This window comes from Apis dorsata, unplaced genomic scaffold (genome assembly GCF_000469605.1).
Source record: "Apis dorsata unplaced genomic scaffold, Apis dorsata 1.3 scaffold_223, whole genome shotgun sequence".
Classification (NCBI taxonomy): domain Eukaryota; kingdom Metazoa; phylum Arthropoda; class Insecta; order Hymenoptera; family Apidae; genus Apis; species Apis dorsata.
Genome location: NW_006263505.1, coordinates 41,591 through 60,903, shown reverse-complemented (window position 1 = coordinate 60,903; position 19,313 = coordinate 41,591). Strand labels below are relative to the sequence as shown.

Genomic DNA, 19,313 nt, shown 5'->3' with positions numbered 1-19,313 from the left:
AGTAATCAGAAGTAAGGGCACTAAATTTGTCTTATCACAGTTTATTTTTATTTTTTTTTTTATTTATTAATCTATGTAAATTTATATGAAATTTTGCTTAGTATCTTCCAGGTGATTTCTAAAAAACAAAAACATCAATTTTTTTTAAAATTAAACTTAAAGTGATTTTTGCATTATAAAAATGCATTTTTTGATTGTAAAAAATGATTGTTTGGGGAATATGTAAAATGAAAGTTAAAAAAAAAAATTCTATCAAATTTATGTACTTAGTGATATTTAAAGAAAAAGAAGGAAAAAATGAAAAAAAAAATGTATACATACATATGTATATACATATATGTGTATATATATGTATATATATGTATATATATATAGGCATGATTTTTGATGTTATCTTTATTAATAAGTTTAAAAATTTGGAAATGATGACTCAGTGATGACTTTTCATTGTAATAGGAAATTAAAGCGGTACAGTTAGAAGAATCTTTAATGGAAGGTGAAGGAGAAATGGAAGTTTCTGATTCAGAAGAGGAACCGCAACGCAAAAAAGCACGCAATCAGTCAGATTCACATGATGATATTGAAAGATTACAAACATTGAAAGAGGAGAACGATAGTCTTCGGTGTCAATTGGAGGCATATAAAAACGAAGTATGCGATGATTATGATCTACTATTTAACTTGCAATGCGAATTAATGCGAGTTAAAATAAGAACCAAATGAAAAAAAGAGATATATTTTTATATTTCATAGGTGGATTTGTTGAAATCAGAGACAAAAAGTGAAATAGATGCAAAGGATAAACAAATGAAAATGTTGCAACAAACTTTAAAAGGTATGCAGGAACAATTGATGCAATCGAGAAAGCAGCAAGCGCAAGATGACGAAAAAATTAAAGATTTAACTGTAAAATTAAATGCTACAAAGAAGGAAGAACCTCGAGAAAGCGAAATAATAACATTAGATAAAGATGACGATGTTAACGAAGAACCTCGAACTCCGAAACAATTAGTTTTAACATCTAGCTTCATACAAATTTCTCAAAAAGATGCCAAGTTAATAGGTATTTTTCATAAATCATTTTGTGAATTTTTATCTGATAAAATAAAAATATGAATAATAAAAAAATGAAATATTTAAAAAATATAAAATAAATATTTTAAAATCTGATATAATATCTATTTTTTTATAATTGTAGGATTAATAGCAACATTTCTACATATTCATCCATTTGGTGCAAGTGTAGATTATTTATGGTCTTATTTACAAAAAATGGAACCAGGTATTAAACCAAACGAAGTAGAAGCATTAATGCAACGATTTCCTCAAGTCTTCAAACAAGATTTATTTGGAATTGGAGCAAACATGGAAAGACGTTGGCAATTTTCAGGTTTTAATGTATATCGTAATCACTGATTCATGTACTGATAATTAACTTTAGAAAAAAGTTAAAAAAAATATCTCTATTAAAGAATTTTTTAATATCATCATGTTATGGTATCTTATGCCATATAGATTTTTATTGTGATATTTATAATTCTTGTAGTGAATCTTTATTTCATAATATCGTTCTTAAGCAAAATACTTGTAAATAAACTTGAACGATTTCAAAAATTCTGGAAAAATATAAGTGTATTTTTGTTTGAAAAGTTAAAAAAAAATATACATTGGATTTCTTATAAAGAAATAAATAAGAATGAATCATTATGATGATTCAATGAATATTATTAATTAATTTAAAATAAAATTGAAATAAATTTTATCCTAAATGTATGAAATTTTAATTAATTTAATTATAATAGAAATAATGTTATTAAAAATTAATTATTGATAAATAATTTTTTTTTTGTAACTTTTATCCTTTTTTTATAATTTTATTTTAATGAAAATTGTCTATAATATTTGAATTTCAATTTAATCTTTAATTGAATTTTTCCAAATATGATAGTTATAACTTTAAAAATTAATTTTAAAATTTTCTAAAAACATTGAATTTTAATAATTTTATATATTATTGTATATCGTGAAAATTTATTTCTCATATCATAAAATAACATTTGAACTTTAATTTGAATTATTAAAGTTTTTTTTACTTTAATAGTTTAAAAATTATTTGCATATAAATTTTTGCATTTTTAGGGATTTTTATGATTTACTTATGACAGTATTATTTTAACCCAACAGTTAAATTTTTACCCAATCTATTTAGAAAATAGAAATATCAATGAACATCAATTAAAACACATTTATAAGTAAGTAGTATACTTATTTCAAATCTGTAATATATACAATTAGTAAAAGCAAGGAAATATTACTCGAGGTTATGATTTTTTTTGAAGAATTATTATGTTATTAGATATTATTATTTTTAATATTTAATAATTAATTATTGAATATTATTCTTATATTATGTACGCTATATTTGTTATTATTAATCATATAATATTTTTTATTTGGACATATAAATAAATATATAAATAATGAATTTAATATTTATGAGGTTATGTAATATATCTTTTAAATTTGGTTATTTTCAGTTATTGTAACGATGTATGTGATGTTATAAATCAAAATTATGAATTCAATAAATTATTATAATGTACTTGGTTGTACCAAAGAATCAACAGCTGAAGATATAAAACGTGCATATCATGCATTAGCTTTGAAATTTCATCCAGATAAAAATACATCGGAATTTGATGGTATAAAGTTTCAGCTTGTTTTAAAAGCATGGCATGTTTTGCGTGATCCTAAATTAAAAGAAGAATATGATGCCATACAAAAACAAGAAGAATTAGATTCAGAAAGTATTTTGACATATGCAAAAATATCAGTGAATGAATTAGAAGCAACAAATGATAATGAAAATATATTAATTTATCGATGTAGTTGTGGAGGATTATATTGCATTCAAAAGGAATATATTCAGAAAAAAAATCAATCAATATATATACCTTGTTTGGAATGTACTTTTTCTATTATTGTTGAAACATGATATTTATAGAGTACAAAAACACAAGGTAAAAAAAACAAGATTTAAAATGCAGCAACATTTTCTATTTCTTATAAAAAATGATACAACAGATAACACATCATTACAAATATAAACTATTGAGCAATATACAAATAAAAACACGATTCTTAAAATATCCTAGGTTCAATAATAAAAATTGCATTTACACGAATCGTGTTTTGCATTGGCAATTGAAGATTACAAAATTTATTGTCAATTAGAATTAATTGTATAACTTATATAGCTTATATAATTTCTATAATGAGAAAGGGATATATAAAAAACTAATTTATTATAAAAATCTATAGATTTGCAACTTATTTCAATTTTGTTGATATTTATAACTTTGGACAAATTTATAACTTATTTATGTTTATTCTTAAATAATTGATTTTATATTGTTTAATTGATTCGTGCATATTGCACAGGATAGATTTGCAACTCTTATTATTGCACCATGGCAAAACCAGACTTGTTACTAATGTCAAAAAATCAATATATTTTATTTAAATATAGACAATCCAATTAAATTACTATCACGAATATTCAATTAACCCTGGTTGTCTAGTCAGCAAACAATAAATAGCAATTGTTTTTTTTGAACATGTTACGCATGGAAAATCAAATACTAAATTGATAAATATTTGATAACATAAAATAGAAATATAAATTTTTTTTTTACATTTATATTTGTACAATCATTCCATTTAATTATGTTTATAGAACGATATATTGAAAAGTAATAAAACACCTATATTGTGTTGCAATATGGACAAACTATAAAATGTTTAATAAAACTATTCATACATAATAATTTGATCTTGCATGTATATTTACTATATATTATTCTTTTTTTCTTGCTTTCTTCAAATATATAATTGTAATGTATAATTATACTTGTAACAAAAAATGCAAGATAAATATTATTTTATATTTTTAAAAATTTCTATTATAATTTAAAAAAACTTTTGTAACGCATATGATAATATAAATGAATACGATAAATGAATGCATTTATATGTATATTATGAATTAGTAAATATAAAAAGATGAGATCAATAAAATTTTCTTTTATATTTAAAACTATAACATGAATAGTTATTTCCGTCACGTAACACGTTCATTAATATTCTGATTAACGAGTAACAAAAAATGGTCCAAGTTTCAATGTAATATAACATTAGTATCAATAAAGTGTTAGAAATCGCTATGATTTCTTCAAAACATATTTTTAAACCAAGAAAAATTAATTATAAATTATACAATTAATGATTATTAATCGTATAATTTCATATGAACATCTAGGCATAAACAGTTTAGATGATAAATTGATGCAAATAAAACAATATGAAAAAAACGCAACAACGTTCATTTCATTAAAAAATTATTAAATATTGATTATATCAATCCAATAAATTATGCACAATTCCCATAATAATTAATTTAATTAAAATAAATGAAAAATTTAAATAAGCTACATGAAATATAGCAAAGAAGAACTTATTGTACAAAGAATATTTTTATGATTATTTTCTTTTTTTTCTCTCTTGTTCTTGAATTTTTTATCATTATCATTATTATTATCATTTATTTCTTTTTCAAAATGTGAGATTCTTTAAGCAATATTTTTATCTATAAGCTTGACAAATATGGTACGAAATCTTTCTTTTTCTGTAATTTAAAAATACTTTCCTAAACGCCCATACAAATTGTTATATGCAGATAATGTTCATGGTGGGCTATCTTTCATTTAAATTATTAGCGATTTCTTTTAAATTTTATAACAGCAATAATACAGTAATACACTTATAAGCTCCTCGTTCTTCGTAATTTGTTGAGTCTTTAAAATCTCATATTTGTACACCACGATTAATACACTCCATAATTAATATAATTAATGCCTTCGGTTTAAATGTTCTACCACTTCGGAGATCATTTGTAATAACTACCGATTCACTGTCTTCCTTTTTACGATCTTTTTTTTTTTAAATTTTCGACATACATTCTTATCACAATCACACCATGTAATACATGAATCATTGTACAATAGATTGGTTATGCTACCTAATTAAAATATGTACAGAGGTCATAGAAGAGGGCAGTTTTGTTTGTAAAAAAGTACACTATTTTACCTCTACATCAAAATCAAGAACAAGAAGTTTGGTCTCCTCCGTGCCGTTACGACTACCCACCGCACACACCAATTTTGTATCACTTGCACGTATCCTCCACACAACACCACCACTTCCCCCGCTTTCGAGAGCAACCAAGTTTCTTATAAAGTCACCTAAACATATAACAAAACTTTAGGAGTTCATTAAAACAGTAATTAAAAAAAAAAAATAAATAATAACAGAGACAAACGCACCAGTTTTAACATCCCATAGTTTAACTGTACCATCATCAGATGAAGTAATTACAAAATGGCTATTGAATTGAAGGCAGGTGACAGCAGATTGGTGCTTATTTGGACCAGATAAAGTTTGAAGGCAGTGACCACTAACAATATCCCATACTTTAACAGTTGAATCAGCATTTCCAGATACCAAAATATTATTACGTAATTCCATTCCCGAAGTGAGCGACTGATGTCCCATTAATGTATGTCTACATGCACCAGTTTCAACTTCCCACACTCTTATGCTTGTATCCAGAGAACCACTAACAACATGTACACCATCAAACTGATAAGGAGAAAGAAGAAAATATAAATTAATATTTTTTGATATAATATTTATATATAAACAAATTAAATATTCTCTAAAATTTCATAAAAATTGTTAAAATTTATATTTTGTAATATAGAATTGTTTGCAACAATGATAATATATTTAAAAAAAAATGTTTTAACAAAAAGAAAAGATTATCATAATCATACAATATTATTAATTTAAAAAAATTATAAACTATTATACTATATAATATAATAATCTACATAGATTGACATAAGATTATATGTTATATGTTCATTCATTGGAGATACATAAATTTTTTGAGAATCACAGGTCATTTTTTTGAATTGAGTATGATAAACATTGATAGGAATAAAATAAAAGAAAAAAATAATACAAATATTCATTTAATAAAAACAATTCTAAAAATTAAGATAACTTTGTGTTATTTAAATATGCCAAAACTATGTCAATTAAACATAAATTATAATATTGTTATTATAATATGTTAATTTTGTATAATTTGTATATACAATTCGATTAATGCTTACTTGGAGAGAATAAACACGATTTGTATGTCCTTGTAAAGTGTGAAGGCACTCCTCGCGTTCCGGATTCCAAACTTTAACCATATAGTCATAAGCACCACTGACCACTAATTTTCCATCATATTGCACACATCTAACAGCTGCCAAATGGCCCACAAGTACATGTAAACATTCGCCAGTATCTACTTGCCACACCCTTAAAGTTGCATCTCTACTACCACTGACTACTTTATTACCATGTAGATGCATACATCTTACAGTTGATGTATGTCCATATAAAGTATGAATACATTGACCAGTTTCGGCATTCCATACTTTCAAGGTACGATCTGTACTACCACTGATTACTGTAGTACCAGACATTTGTGAAGACCATACACCACCTGTATGTCCAACTAATGTTCTTAAACACTGTAAAAAAATATAAAAATATAAGAAACAAACAATAATAAAACTTACAGAATAATGATTTTATTTTCAGAATAATCTATTTTATTTTCATAATTAAAATTTACCTTGCCTGTAACTGCGGACCATACTTTAAGAGTATTGTCATCGGAGCCGCTTACTATTCGATTACCAGAAAATTGAAGGCATGTAATAACATGATCATCATGTCCTTTTAAAACTTTTGGTGTACGAATAGGTTTTGTTCTCCAATTCATCTTTATATTATGTTGTCTCATATATGCTTGTTTCCATGGAGATGAACAATTACCTGAATTTCTACCATTTTTACGTTTTATTGGAGGCAGATCTTTTAAATCTTCTATACCAGCTGCTCTGCATTTCTCTTTCCATAATAAATTATCGTCAGCGAGAAACCGCCAATTACGACACGTTTGAGCAGCGCGTAAAAGATCTCTGGGTTCTAGGAAAGCTAACACTGACAAAGCCAATTCTTTTGGCAACAAAGATATGAAATCCCTCTGAAATTGAGGTTCAATTACTTGCATCATATGTCTTACTTGTGTTGGTTCACATCGTTCAATTAATTCATCTATAGCTAACATTCTTTCTGCATTTGACCATCTCTAAAATTAGAAACAATATCTTTATTGTTCATATAATTTAAAAAGCAAACAAATTTTTTCAACTAAACTATGTAACTAATGTATTTCTTATACCTGAAATTGAAGAAGCCAATTACTCATTTCTGGTGGAGGGTTATCTTTTGTAGGAATAACGCATCTTACATGTTTACTTTTATCATCCAATTTTTTAATAATCCTAAAAATAAAAATTCATGTTTTAAAATTTTTTTAAGAATTTTTTTCTTTATAATTTTTTTCAAATTATACTAACATCGAATGAGATTTATCTTCTGGGTTAAGTTTTTTACAAGGTAAACTTGATTCAGTTTCACTTTTACGTTTTCTTTGTGGTTGAACAACATCCAAAGGTACACAGGTATGTAAGATGGGACTATGTACTCGTTGTGTAAGTGATTGTGGTTGTGATGATGAAAGTGAACAATTGTTATTTTCAAGGTCAGGTTCACATTCTGCATCACAAAATATTCCAGTATCACTAATCTAAAATTAAATTAATTTGGCTGTAATAATATGTAAATTTTTTTAATATAACATAATTTATATAAAATAACTCACTTCACTTTCTTCTTCACTACTGTCATCTTCTTCTTCTTCTTCACCATCTTCTCCATAATCTTCTGATTCTTCATCTTGTGCTAACAATGAATGCATAGGTTCTAAAGAACTAGGTCCTGGAATACCTTCAATGCCTTCTATAGGACTTGGACTTGTACCACCTGGTTTATTATCAGTTATTTTATTAGACGACGAAGAAGGGACAGACATCACTGGCTTATGTCTGATATATAGTATTACCTAGATATGCAATAAATTTTGTTTAGTTTTTTCTTTAATATAAAAAAATCTTAATATTAAAATTATAAAAACAAATTACATGTAAAGATAAAAAAAATTTCCTGCATTTTTCATTAAAAAAATTTACTTGATAGATATTTTTAAAATTTTATATATAAAAAATTAAATAAAACTATATATAAATATATATAAATTGTAATTTTTAATTATTTAAAAATTTATTCATTTTTATATTTTAAAGAATTGTTATCTTATATTATAATTCACATTTCATTAAAACAAACAAATAAATAAATAAATTTGTAAAAATATAAAATTATAAAATAAAGAATTTTCTTTTTCTATTTCTTTCTGTCTTTTTTATAAAGAAAATTGTTATTCACAAATTCTTAAAATTAAAGAAAAGCTTAAAGAAAAGAATATTAATAATGTTTTGATATTAATTATGTTCAGGAAAAAAAAAGTAATTTTTCAAAATATGTAAATCTCCTAACCTTAGACGAATCCTAAAACCAAGTTAGATTCGGAACATAGCCTAGAATAATAAAACGAAGGACCGGTTAGCCACACCCTTAATTTTCATGAGATTATCACAAGAAGCAAATAAATAAAGTAAGTAAAAAGTTAGGATTCAACAAACAATTCATACTTAGATCAAATGTTTTTCTTCGGTGGCTTCCTTATTGTAAAACTACTATATGACGATGATCCAAGTTTCTTAGTTTCGATTACTGTTTCTATCATATGGTCGCAGTACGCATTTTTCGTATGTCGGTATTTTGTTAGGTTAGAATAGGATAAAGTTAATTTTTGGACTAAAAATTTAGGCCAACACGAATGCGAAAACAAAAATAAGTAATAGGTATAAACACAGAAAAAGATCCATCGGTAGTTCTCGGTAGCTCCGAAGTTTTTATCTCTTCGGACTTAGTGCTTCGTAGACAGGTAGCTGTTGCACATGCGTTCCCGTTCTTAAGCCGCATATTCATCGTATATTTTCTTATTCTTACTTTATAATTGAACTTATACGTATGAATTATGTTGTATTTTTCATAAATATAAATTGTGATAGAAAAATTGATAATCAATTTCAATAATTTATTTCACTTTTAGAATTTATAATTATTAAATAAAATAATTTATTTAATTAACTTTAATCAATAACTTTCAAATTTAAAACAGTAGAAATTAAATATTTATATATTTTGAATTGAATTATTATAAAATTTTTATGTACAAATTTCAAATCATTTAAAAAGATTTAAGTTTTTATATATTTACATATATTTATATATTATTTAAATATTAAAATCCTTTCTTTTTTAATTTTAATAAAATATTGTATTTTATATATAAATATTTTCGATTAATTATATTAGGAAGATATTCTGTGGACGGGACATTATTTAATACTTTATATCATTAAGGACGCAACAAATAGTGTATGTTCAGTATATTCAAGAATTTCTTTAAAAACGTGTTAGTGAGATATGTGATATGTCAAGCGGTGACGTTGAAGAACCGTCAAAGGAAATAGAACATTTTGTCGATGCGGTAGATCGCCGTCTCGATCATTATTTCTTTTTACTTTCTTGAGACTCTGCGTCTCATCGTGACGGTGAACTACCGTATATTTTGACAATTTTAAAATATAGTAAAGGTTAGGTACAAATTAAAGCAATACAATGGCTTCAGGTACAATATTGCAGGTGTGCCATTTAAATATATTATTTTATATATTATTTTTATTTCATGACTAAAATAGCAACTATAATTATAAATATATTTGATATTTCATAGAAAGCTATTGATCTGGTTACTAGAGCTACTGAAGAAGATCGTAACAAAAATTATGAGGAAGCACTTAGATTATATGAACATGCTGTTGAATATTTCCTACATTCTATTAAATGTATGAGTATTATCAGAGTTTTTTTATAATATATTTTTCTTTTATAATAATTTTATTACAAAAATCATATTTAAATCTAAGTTTTATTCTTTTAGATGAAGCACAAGGTGACAGAGCTAAAGAAAGTATAAGAGCAAAATGTACACAATATTTGGAAAGAGCTGAAAAATTAAAAGCATATTTGAAAAAAAGTAAGAAAAAACCTGTAAAAGCAAGTGAAGATAATTCTAAAACTGAGGACAAAAAAAGCGATAGTGGAGATAGTGATACAGATAGTGATCCTGAAAAAAAGAAACTTCAAAGTAAATTAGAAGGTGCAATAATTATTGAAAAACCAGATGTTAAGTGGAATGATGTTGCTGGTCTTGATGGAGCTAAGGAGGCTTTAAAAGAAGCTGTTATTTTACCAATACGTTTTCCACATCTTTTTACTGGAAAGCGAATACCATGGAAGGGTATTTTATTATTTGGGGTAACTTTCAAATATAAAGTTTTAATAATTTTTTTTTTAAATACTTTTTAAAATTTTAAAATATTTTCAGCCACCAGGTACCGGTAAATCTTATTTAGCAAAAGCAGTTGCGACAGAAGCCAATAATTCAACATTTTTTTCTGTGTCATCCTCAGACCTGGTAAGCAAATGGCTTGGAGAATCTGAAAAACTTGTCAAAAATTTATTTGAATTAGCTCGTCAACATAAGCCTAGTATCATATTTATTGATGAAGTCGATTCACTCTGCTCATCACGTTCTGATAATGAATCAGAATCTGCAAGAAGAATAAAAACTGAATTTTTAGTACAGATGCAAGGCAAGGAAAATGTTTGTTATATAACAATTTCTTTATATAATATATTATATGTAATATGACAAAGTAAAATTATAATGTATTAGGTGTTGGATCGGATAATGATGGTATACTAGTATTAGGAGCTACTAATATACCATGGGTATTAGATTCTGCTATTAGAAGAAGATTTGAGAAGAGAATTTACATTCCTTTACCAGATGAACAAGCTCGTGCTATAATGTTCAAAATTCATTTGGGAAGTACTTCTCACTGTTTAACAGAAGAAGATTTTAAAAAATTAGCTGCTGCTACTGATGGTTATTCTGGAGCTGATATAAGTATTATTGTGCGAGATGCTCTTATGCAGCCAGTTAGACAAGTTCAGACTGCAACACATTTTAAACGTGTAAGAGGACCATCACCAAAAGATCCTTCTATTATTGTGGATGATTTATTGACACCATGTTCACCGGGAGATCCAGCTGCTATTGAAATGAATTGGATGGAAGTAGAAGGTGATAAATTATACGAACCACCTGTAACTATGGTAAGTATAAAATTTTTTTTCATTTTTATTCAAATTATAATTCTGTCATATTACAATATATCATCTCATATAATTTTTTTTTATATTTAGAAAGATATGTTGAAATCATTAGCGACTACCCGTCCCACAGTAAATGAAGAAGATATGACTAAGTTAGAAAAATTTAAAGAAGATTTTGGTCAAGAGGGTTGATATTCAAATTTTTTTAAAAAAGTTATATACTTCCAAAAATATCTTTCGGTTATGTATGCACTTGCCTCATGTCTTGTTTGATTACCGATATTGCTATATGTAATATTTATGTAAAGAAACTTTAACTCAGGTTTTTATTTTTACATTTTTTTTTCCTTCGATAATCAGTATGATAATAATATCAACATTACATGCTTGATGTTTATTTATAAACATTATTTTTCAGAGCTAATATAAAGATTACAGAATGAACAATATATATTTTCTAATGGAAATTTGTTAAATTTTAGTCTGCGATAAAACAATAGACTATTTTTTATTCAAAAATGTAAAAAAGTCGAAATGCTGCAAATCATAACATTATATAACGAATTCTATGCGTTTTTAACTTATATAATTATTGCTATACTTGTACCTAACAAATTAATTGTATAATATGTAGGATTAATAAGTATTTCTAAACCATGTTTATGATTGTAGATTAGAAATTTATTTGTATGTTTTATAATTTTTATCTTGCTTAGACATTATCTACAACATCATTCATTTTCTTTAATAAAAATAATAGCTAATCGATTTAAATAATTCATTAAATTAAATGAATGCGATTATATATGTAGTATGTGATATATGTATGTATTTCAAATAAGCAAACTATTCTTTTCATGTAAATTGTTTTTATTGTTAATTAAATAAATAACAAGCTGTACACGATAGAAGATTAATTTTTTTAATTTCTTTAAAATACTTAGAAATAATGGAAATTGTAAAAGATCTTATAAATGTAATGAGAAATTTCTCTACAAATTTATGGAGGGCAGTGTCTTAAAAATTCAGAATTCATATAAACCACCGTTATTGTAATATCATCACGAAATATTCGTACTACTTCTCTTGGTAACGTTAATAATTGTGATAACTTAATATGATCTATACCATATTCCGTTCCACCGAGTGCGTTTCGTAATAAATGCGTTGCTGCATTATTATCGAGAGGTTTTTTTTTTAATCCCTCTTTACGTTGCAATAACATTTTATGTATTTCTGATAATTTCATATTTTTACGAGGTAATTTTAATGGATTTAATGTTACTTTTCCGCTCATATGTTCACCTACTAAACGTACAGCTTGTAAGGGTGACATTAAATCCCACAAACCATCACTAGCTATTATAAGAAATTTATCTCTAGGTGTTAATCTATGATATTTAACTTCTGGTTTCGCTGTTAAATATGGAGGGGTATGATAATTTGGTGGAATTACTGCTTCGCCAAAATATGGTACCACTACTTCTTTTAAAATCTTTTTACTCCATTTATAGCGAAAATCACCCAAAGAACGAAGAGGCGCTAATTGTCCAAGAAGTCTTTCCATTTTAATTACAGTCGATTTTTCATTAGATGGATGCTCTGATAAAATTCTTTCGACTTCTGCTCGATTATCAGTATTGTGTTCAACGGTCATTAATTTTGCAGTCCAAACATCATTTTCTATAATTAATATAATAGTAAAATAATAGTAATAATAACAAAAATATGTTATTTTTGATAAATTTGATGGAGGAAATTCTATAGGAAATTTAACGTCTATAATCTGTACCAGAAAGTATACCAAGTACTGCTTGGCAATCTCCTACTCCAGTGACATGAAGATGTGGACCATCTATGTGTGCAACAACTGCTACAGCACCAGACATTGCAACATCAAGAGTTACAGCATTATTACTTTTACCTAAATTTAAAAGTGCTTCATTTGACAAATCATTATCTAATCTGAGAAATGCCTTCTCTAGAGCTGTTTCCATTTGAAATTCTTTTGTATATTCCATTTCTATTAAATCTTTTACAAAAGTTAAAAAACTTGTTTGATAAAGTTCTTTAATTTCAGAAATAAATTCCACTTTGTCATTGAATGTTTGAAGAAGTTCTATTTTATTATTGGAATTAATTGTATTAAGATATTGTTTTAATAATTTTGTGGGTAATAAACATGCTGATATATAATGAAAAAGTCTTTTTGAAATAATTTGTGCACATGTACCTCCTCCATGACCATCAAACACACCTAATAATATTCCTAAAATAAATTTGTATTATTATTATATATTAAATAAGATTTATATTTTTAATATTTTTAATAGAACTAAGAAAATGTAAAAATGTATTGAATGTTTTATACATTATGCTTTCAATTTTTTTTAATATAATGTTACCTTTTGTAAATAAACATTGAGCTTCTGATCGAGTATCTTCTATAGGATTATTGGATGCTAATTGATTTGAATCATAATACTTTACAGAGTTCTGCTCATTAAATTCTTTGGTATATTCATTAGCTTGTAAGACTGCTGTAACCTAGAATATAATTACTAATAAATTTGATAAAATTAAAAAAATTAATTTAGTAAAATTACCTCCTGTGGTGTAAGTCGTGGCAATGCCATATACAATCTTTGAGCACATTTGTTGCTACTCCATTCATTTTGTCTAGTACATACATTACTAATAATTTTAATTAAATTACTGCTAACGTTTTGTAAAACCATTCTATTTCTACAATTTTGCAGTATATTTATATTAGCACGTTTTCGTGCTTTTACTTTTACAACACATTTTGTTTGTTATAGGTTATGTTAGGCATCTATCTTTTTCAATGCTTTCTAAGAATAATTGTTATCGTAGCGTCATATGTAATATATATGTATATATTTAAATGATTTTACAGTAATAATATTACTGTAGTTAATAAAATTTTATATATGTATATCTTGTTATGCTAATTTTAATAACAATATATTTAATTAATAACTATAATATATGTAAAATTAATGATATTTAAAATCTATATGCTTAAACGGATTATAATTCTATTATCTTTTAAATTATAAATTGCATCAAAATGTAAAACATAATTGCTTTTTTAATAATTATGAGATCATAATAATTTGTATTAATATTTTTGCTTTTAATATATTTCATCATGAAGAAAATAAAAATATAAGTTTATTGAATTTAATTATCTATTAATATTATAATATAAAATATCTAAAAAAAATATTTAATTTTTCTTATCAGTTTTTTTTTATATACAATTTATTTAAATTAAAATAACTGTTATTATTTCAACAAGAAAGAATATAATAAACAAAATAATCAAAGATAATTTTAAGAACATACGAAATCAATCAATATAAAAAAGTTTTTATTTGAAATAATTCCAAATTTTATTGAAAATATTGTAATAAAAAATTTGACATATAATTAGAGAAATCGTAAATCTGAACATAATATAATAATAGATAAAAATATACAAATATAATATACAAATATACATTTTATATATTATAATAAAATATATTATTTTATTATAATTTTATATTATAATATAAATATGTATTAATTTTCAATTTTATTAAAATTAAATTTTTTCTATAAAAATTCCCTAGAATATTACTATACTATATAAAAATTAATATTGCCAAAACTGTTTCTGAAGACAATTCAGGATACAGAAATTTAAATTTGAAAACTTAGTTTATTCTTAACGGTCAATGATAGATGTTTGTATTTAAATGAATAGATTCTGCTATGGTGTTTAATAAGAAGGATTTGGCTAAAGCATTTTCGCCAAGTAAGGTTAAAAAATTCACAAAGAAACGACTTTCAAGCAATGGAACGAAACCAAGTACAAGTGAAAGTACAATTTTATCGGCACAATCTGACTCTGCTTCGCAGACGAGTATTAAGGTAATTGTAAGAGTACGACCGCAAAATGAACATGAGCTTCAAGGCAATTGTAGGACCGTTATAAAAATTGTTGATGATAAAATGCTTATTTTTGATCCTAAAGAAGAGGAAAATCCATTCTTTTATCATGGCGTTGCTCAAAAAGGTCGTGATTTGAATAAGAAACAAAATAAGGAATTACAATTCATTTTTGACAAAATATTTGATATGACATCAAATAATATTGATGTATTTGAAGGAAGTACTAAAGATTTAATTTGTAGTCTTTTGGATGGTTATAATTGTTCTGTATTTGCATATGGAGCAACTGGTGCTGGAAAAACTCATACTATGCTTGGTTGTAACGAAGATCCTGGTATCACGTATAGAACAGTAGCAGAATTATTTTCTCAAATAGAAAAGCAAGGTGAACATCGTGAATTTAATTTAGGTGTAACGTATTTAGAAGTTTATAATGAAAATGTACAAGATCTTTTACATAAATCTGGACCTTTGCACTTAAGAGATGATGGTAGATGTGGAATAATTGTTGCTGGTCTTAAAATAATTGCTATTCAGAGTGCTGAAGAATTATTGACACTTTTAGCAAAAGGGAATAAAAATCGTACTCAACATCCTACTGATGCAAATGAGGAAAGTAGTAGAAGTCATGCTGTTTTCCAAGTTTATATTAATATTACTAATAAATTGGATGGTCAAGTAAGACAAGTTAAATTGTCTATGATTGATTTAGCTGGATCTGAAAGAGCTTCTGCTACAGGTTGTAAGGGAGCAAGATTTAAAGAAGGTGCAAATATTAATAAATCTTTATTGGCTCTAGGCAATTGCATTAATAAGTTAGCAGATGGTGCAAAACATATAACATACAGAGATTCTAAATTGACTCGTCTTTTAAAAGATTCATTAGGTGGAAATTGTCAAACAGTTATGATAGCTAACATTTCACCTTCTAACTTTAGTTATGAAGACACATATAATACATTAAGATATGCAAATAGAGCAAAGAAGATCAAGAGTCATATAAAGAAAAATATTATATCTTGTGAAATGCATGTAACTGCATATAAAACTATGGTCGAAGAACAAAAAAAAGAGATAAATTATCTAAAGCAAAAATTATTAGCACTTGAAAATGGATCTTTACATGTATTAACAGACTGTAAAAATGATAATGTTAATAAAGAAATAGATAAAAATGCATTAACTATAACCAATGAATTGATTGAATTACTTCAAAAGAAAAAAGTTCTGAATGAAAAAATTCTTTCATTGGAAAGTGCAGATAAGATATTGTGTTGTAGAATTCAATATAAAAAAGCAGCAGATGAAAGATTGCATAATCTAACAGCAGCTGTTGATACTTTAACACTTGAAGAACAAAATGCAAGTGGCAAATCAAGAGTTAATAAATCATTACATTATTTTGAACGACAAAGAGATTCCTTAAAAATACAGATGAAGGCAGCATGGGAAGAATTATGTTTAATAGAAACAGAAATACAAAAATTGAATGCAGAAGTAAAATTAAATAGACATGAAAAATTAGAAAATATGATTGCATTACAAATTTCTGAAATAGAAAAATCCAGATTACAGCAACAATATGAACATGCAAAGAAAATAAGCAATCTTCAACAATGTGAAATAGAATCTCATTATTCAATGATTAAAATGATGAGTACAACATTACAAAATTATTATGATTTGATGAGAGGATATGGAACAATGACAGATACAATGAAAGAAGAATTTAAACAATTGATTAAGTTATTGGAAGGAGTAAGAAATATCAAATGGTCAGATATGGAAATAGTTAACCATGAGGAACGTTTTTATAGTTTGACATGTCTTAGTGTAATGCATTTAATGGATCCTCTTAATAATGAGATGCCTATATATACATTACATCCTTTAGACGAACAGAACAAAGATAGTTATATTATTAAAGATACATTAAATACAACTTTCGATGCTTCATCTGTAGAAAAAGACAAAGTATTGGATATACATGATATAAGTGCCATATTACAAGAAAATTCAAATTTAAATTGTAATAAAGTAACAAAAGATAATATAGAAGAAGAATATAATAAAAATATACAATGTAATAAACAAGAACAGACTAAGAAGCGTATTCTTTCAGAAAAAAATAATATAAACACAAAAAGGACTCCTATTAAACAAGCAAGAAATATATCACCAAAAAGTAAAGATACTAAAATTTCTTTAATAGGAAATAAAGAAAGTAAAAAACATATTCAAAAATCACATGTAACAATGAGTGCTAAAAGCATAGCTATATTAAATAAATTAAAAGCAGATAAATTGAGAAAAGAAAATATTGATTTAAATGTATCAGATGGAATATTAAAAGTAGTAAGAGAAAAAGAAAGGAGAGGATTAATGACTACACATCCTTATCAAAAGTTAAATGGAAAACAAAAGTAAGTATAAAATTAGACAAATAGTAATGCAATTATTGGTATTGTTTCAAAAATTAAAAAATAGTTTATATCAATGTTGTTAATAATTGTAATAATAGCAATAATCTAGAATTTATATTAGAATTTAAAAATTGTTAAAACAAAATAGATTTTTAAAATTATATTTATATTTTAAAAATATTTTATTATAATATTTTAAAAAATAAACATTTTTTGAATTGATATAATTTTCATTTATATTTACAAATAATTTTTAATATTTTTAATATAACATAAATTAAAAATTATGTTATATCGTTACAGATGTATTCCAGCTTTATCTTCATCAAGAGTTCCACGGTAGCAACATGAAAAATAATTTAGTGATAAAAGAAATGTGTATACTTAATAACATAAAATTATTTTATCTATTAACATATAAATATAAAAAATTTTTAGTCTAAAACAATGTTATATCATATTTGTATAAAAATAATTTTGTAATAAGAAAGATAATCACAAAATATTTAAGATTATGCTATTTAAACAAAGTTATAAAATACAAATATATCTCTTAATGTATTTCTTGACTAAAGATATTTGTAATTCATATTGCTTTTGTCAATGACATTTTTATCAATTGTGTAAAGATTGAATTCAAGATAAAAATGAAAAAAAAGAGAATAAGATTAATTTAAATTTAAATTTATTCGAAATTATTAATTAATTTCTTTCTAATACTTTCTAATACTTTTTTTTATACTATAATAATTAAAAAGGTCTATAAACAAAAAATTGATTTAAGAAATATTATTACTGAATATAAATGTAAAATTACATTCATAAATATAAATGAAATACTAATAATACTATAAATGAATATTATAAATGAAAACTATTTCTTGGTTTTTAATATATGTTAGAATTGAAATTATATAATAAAAATGATTAAATGAGAAAAAGATTGGAATTAATGGATGAAAAATGAAAATTTAATAATGAATATTAATGATATAGCAATCCAACACAATATTTTTGTATTAGATAATTTATAGATACACAATTCGTAGATTTATGCAAGTTTGCCGAAAAGATTTGTATATAAAATTTGACATTAAATTTTACTGAATAGTAGAAAAATTATGAACAAATTTGATAACATCATCTATCCATTAATTCTTAATGGATAATAAAAATACATATAGTATTATATATCATTATCGGATAAATGATGTCAACTTTATTAAATTTATTTAATTTATTAAATAATTTGTTTTTCTTCTACTATTTTTAATATAAAATTCGATATCAAATTTTATTAAAAGTATTAAATATAAATCTCAAATCCGTGGAATTATATTTTAATTGCGAGTAAGCTAACTGAAAGGGAATAACATAATGCTATGCTAAGTTGAAACATATATGTTAAAATGCACATTTTTATGCAACAATAAATTATAATTTTTATGATTATGACTTTATTTGGTATCGTAACATTGTTATATTATTATAACAATAAATGACTTTTATTTCATGAAAACATTTAATATATGCGTAGGCAATGTAATAAAATATTTTTTCTCTGATTAGTTTTTTCCCTTTCATTACTTACAATTCAAA

At 24.7% G+C, this 19,313-nt stretch overlaps 6 protein-coding genes across 11 annotated transcripts in view; 4 read left to right on the top strand and 2 right to left on the bottom strand.

Moving 5' to 3' along the window:
• Positions 1 to 1,625, top strand: part of LOC102674486 (ecto-NOX disulfide-thiol exchanger 2) — a 7,031-nt gene extending 5,406 nt beyond the window's left edge. For 2 of the 3 annotated variants that reach the window (XM_006615429.2, XM_006615427.2), the window contains exons 8-10: positions 457 to 651; positions 754 to 1,063; positions 1,199 to 1,591. In XM_006615429.2, coding sequence (XP_006615492.1) covers positions 457 to 651; positions 754 to 1,063; positions 1,199 to 1,416 — 723 coding nt within the window. In that variant the 3' untranslated portion in view covers positions 1,417 to 1,591. Of the gene's footprint in view, positions 1 to 456; positions 652 to 753; positions 1,064 to 1,198 lie in introns of all 3 variants that reach the window. The other variant, XM_006615426.2, reaches the window with a different exon arrangement.
• A 441-nt stretch (positions 1,626 to 2,066) lies between these two features.
• On the top strand, positions 2,067 to 3,696 carry LOC102674216 (uncharacterized J domain-containing protein C4H3.01-like). Its single transcript, XM_006615422.2, has 2 exons — positions 2,067 to 2,252; positions 2,538 to 3,696. Exon 2 carries the CDS (start codon positions 2,576 to 2,578, stop codon positions 2,993 to 2,995), a length of 420 nt encoding a protein of 139 aa, XP_006615485.1. The 5' UTR covers positions 2,067 to 2,252; positions 2,538 to 2,575; the 3' UTR covers positions 2,996 to 3,696.
• Positions 3,697 to 4,082: 386 nt separating this feature from the next.
• On the bottom strand, positions 4,083 to 9,090 carry LOC102673554 (F-box/WD repeat-containing protein 7). 3 transcript variants are annotated; one of them, XM_006615416.2, is made up of 9 exons: positions 8,733 to 9,090; positions 8,578 to 8,618; positions 7,844 to 8,083; positions 7,539 to 7,768; positions 7,361 to 7,463; positions 6,749 to 7,267; positions 6,237 to 6,644; positions 5,382 to 5,697; positions 4,083 to 5,300 (listed from the first exon to the last, which is right to left on the bottom strand). In XM_006615416.2, exons 3-9 carry the CDS (start codon positions 8,051 to 8,053, stop codon positions 5,137 to 5,139), a joined length of 1,950 nt encoding a protein of 649 aa, XP_006615479.1. In that variant the 5' UTR covers positions 8,054 to 8,083; positions 8,578 to 8,618; positions 8,733 to 9,090; the 3' UTR covers positions 4,083 to 5,136. The 3 variants fall into 3 exon arrangements, with proteins under 3 accessions (XP_006615479.1, XP_006615481.1, XP_006615480.1); XM_006615418.2 differs by having other exon boundaries at positions 7,844 to 8,004; positions 8,733 to 9,063; XM_006615417.2 differs by lacking the exon at positions 8,578 to 8,618 and having other exon boundaries at positions 8,733 to 9,069.
• Positions 9,091 to 9,475: 385 nt separating this feature from the next.
• On the top strand, positions 9,476 to 12,237 carry LOC102673855 (vacuolar protein sorting-associated protein 4B). The gene is made up of 6 exons (XM_006615419.2): positions 9,476 to 9,792; positions 9,884 to 9,995; positions 10,091 to 10,467; positions 10,538 to 10,805; positions 10,889 to 11,331; positions 11,422 to 12,237. Exons 1-6 carry the CDS (start codon positions 9,769 to 9,771, stop codon positions 11,521 to 11,523), a joined length of 1,326 nt encoding a protein of 441 aa, XP_006615482.1. The 5' UTR covers positions 9,476 to 9,768; the 3' UTR covers positions 11,524 to 12,237.
• LOC102673989 (pyruvate dehydrogenase [acetyl-transferring]-phosphatase 1, mitochondrial) lies at positions 12,184 to 14,270 on the bottom strand. Of its 2 annotated transcripts, none has more exons than XM_006615420.2 (4): positions 13,938 to 14,270; positions 13,737 to 13,878; positions 13,124 to 13,600; positions 12,184 to 13,014 (listed from the first exon to the last, which is right to left on the bottom strand). In XM_006615420.2, the coding sequence occupies exons 1-4, from the start codon at positions 14,067 to 14,069 to the stop codon at positions 12,332 to 12,334; spliced, it is 1,434 nt and encodes a 477-aa protein (XP_006615483.1). In that variant the 5' UTR covers positions 14,070 to 14,270; the 3' UTR covers positions 12,184 to 12,331. The 2 variants fall into 2 exon arrangements, with proteins under 2 accessions (XP_006615483.1, XP_006615484.1); XM_006615421.2 differs by having other exon boundaries at positions 13,737 to 13,871; positions 13,938 to 14,202.
• Positions 14,271 to 15,036: 766 nt separating this feature from the next.
• On the top strand, positions 15,037 to 18,290 carry LOC102673420 (kinesin-like protein KIF18A). Its single transcript, XM_006615415.2, has 2 exons — positions 15,037 to 17,714; positions 18,018 to 18,290. The coding sequence occupies exons 1-2, from the start codon at positions 15,112 to 15,114 to the stop codon at positions 18,055 to 18,057; spliced, it is 2,643 nt and encodes an 880-aa protein (XP_006615478.1). The 5' UTR covers positions 15,037 to 15,111; the 3' UTR covers positions 18,058 to 18,290.
• Positions 18,291 to 19,313: the final 1,023 nt, after the last annotated feature.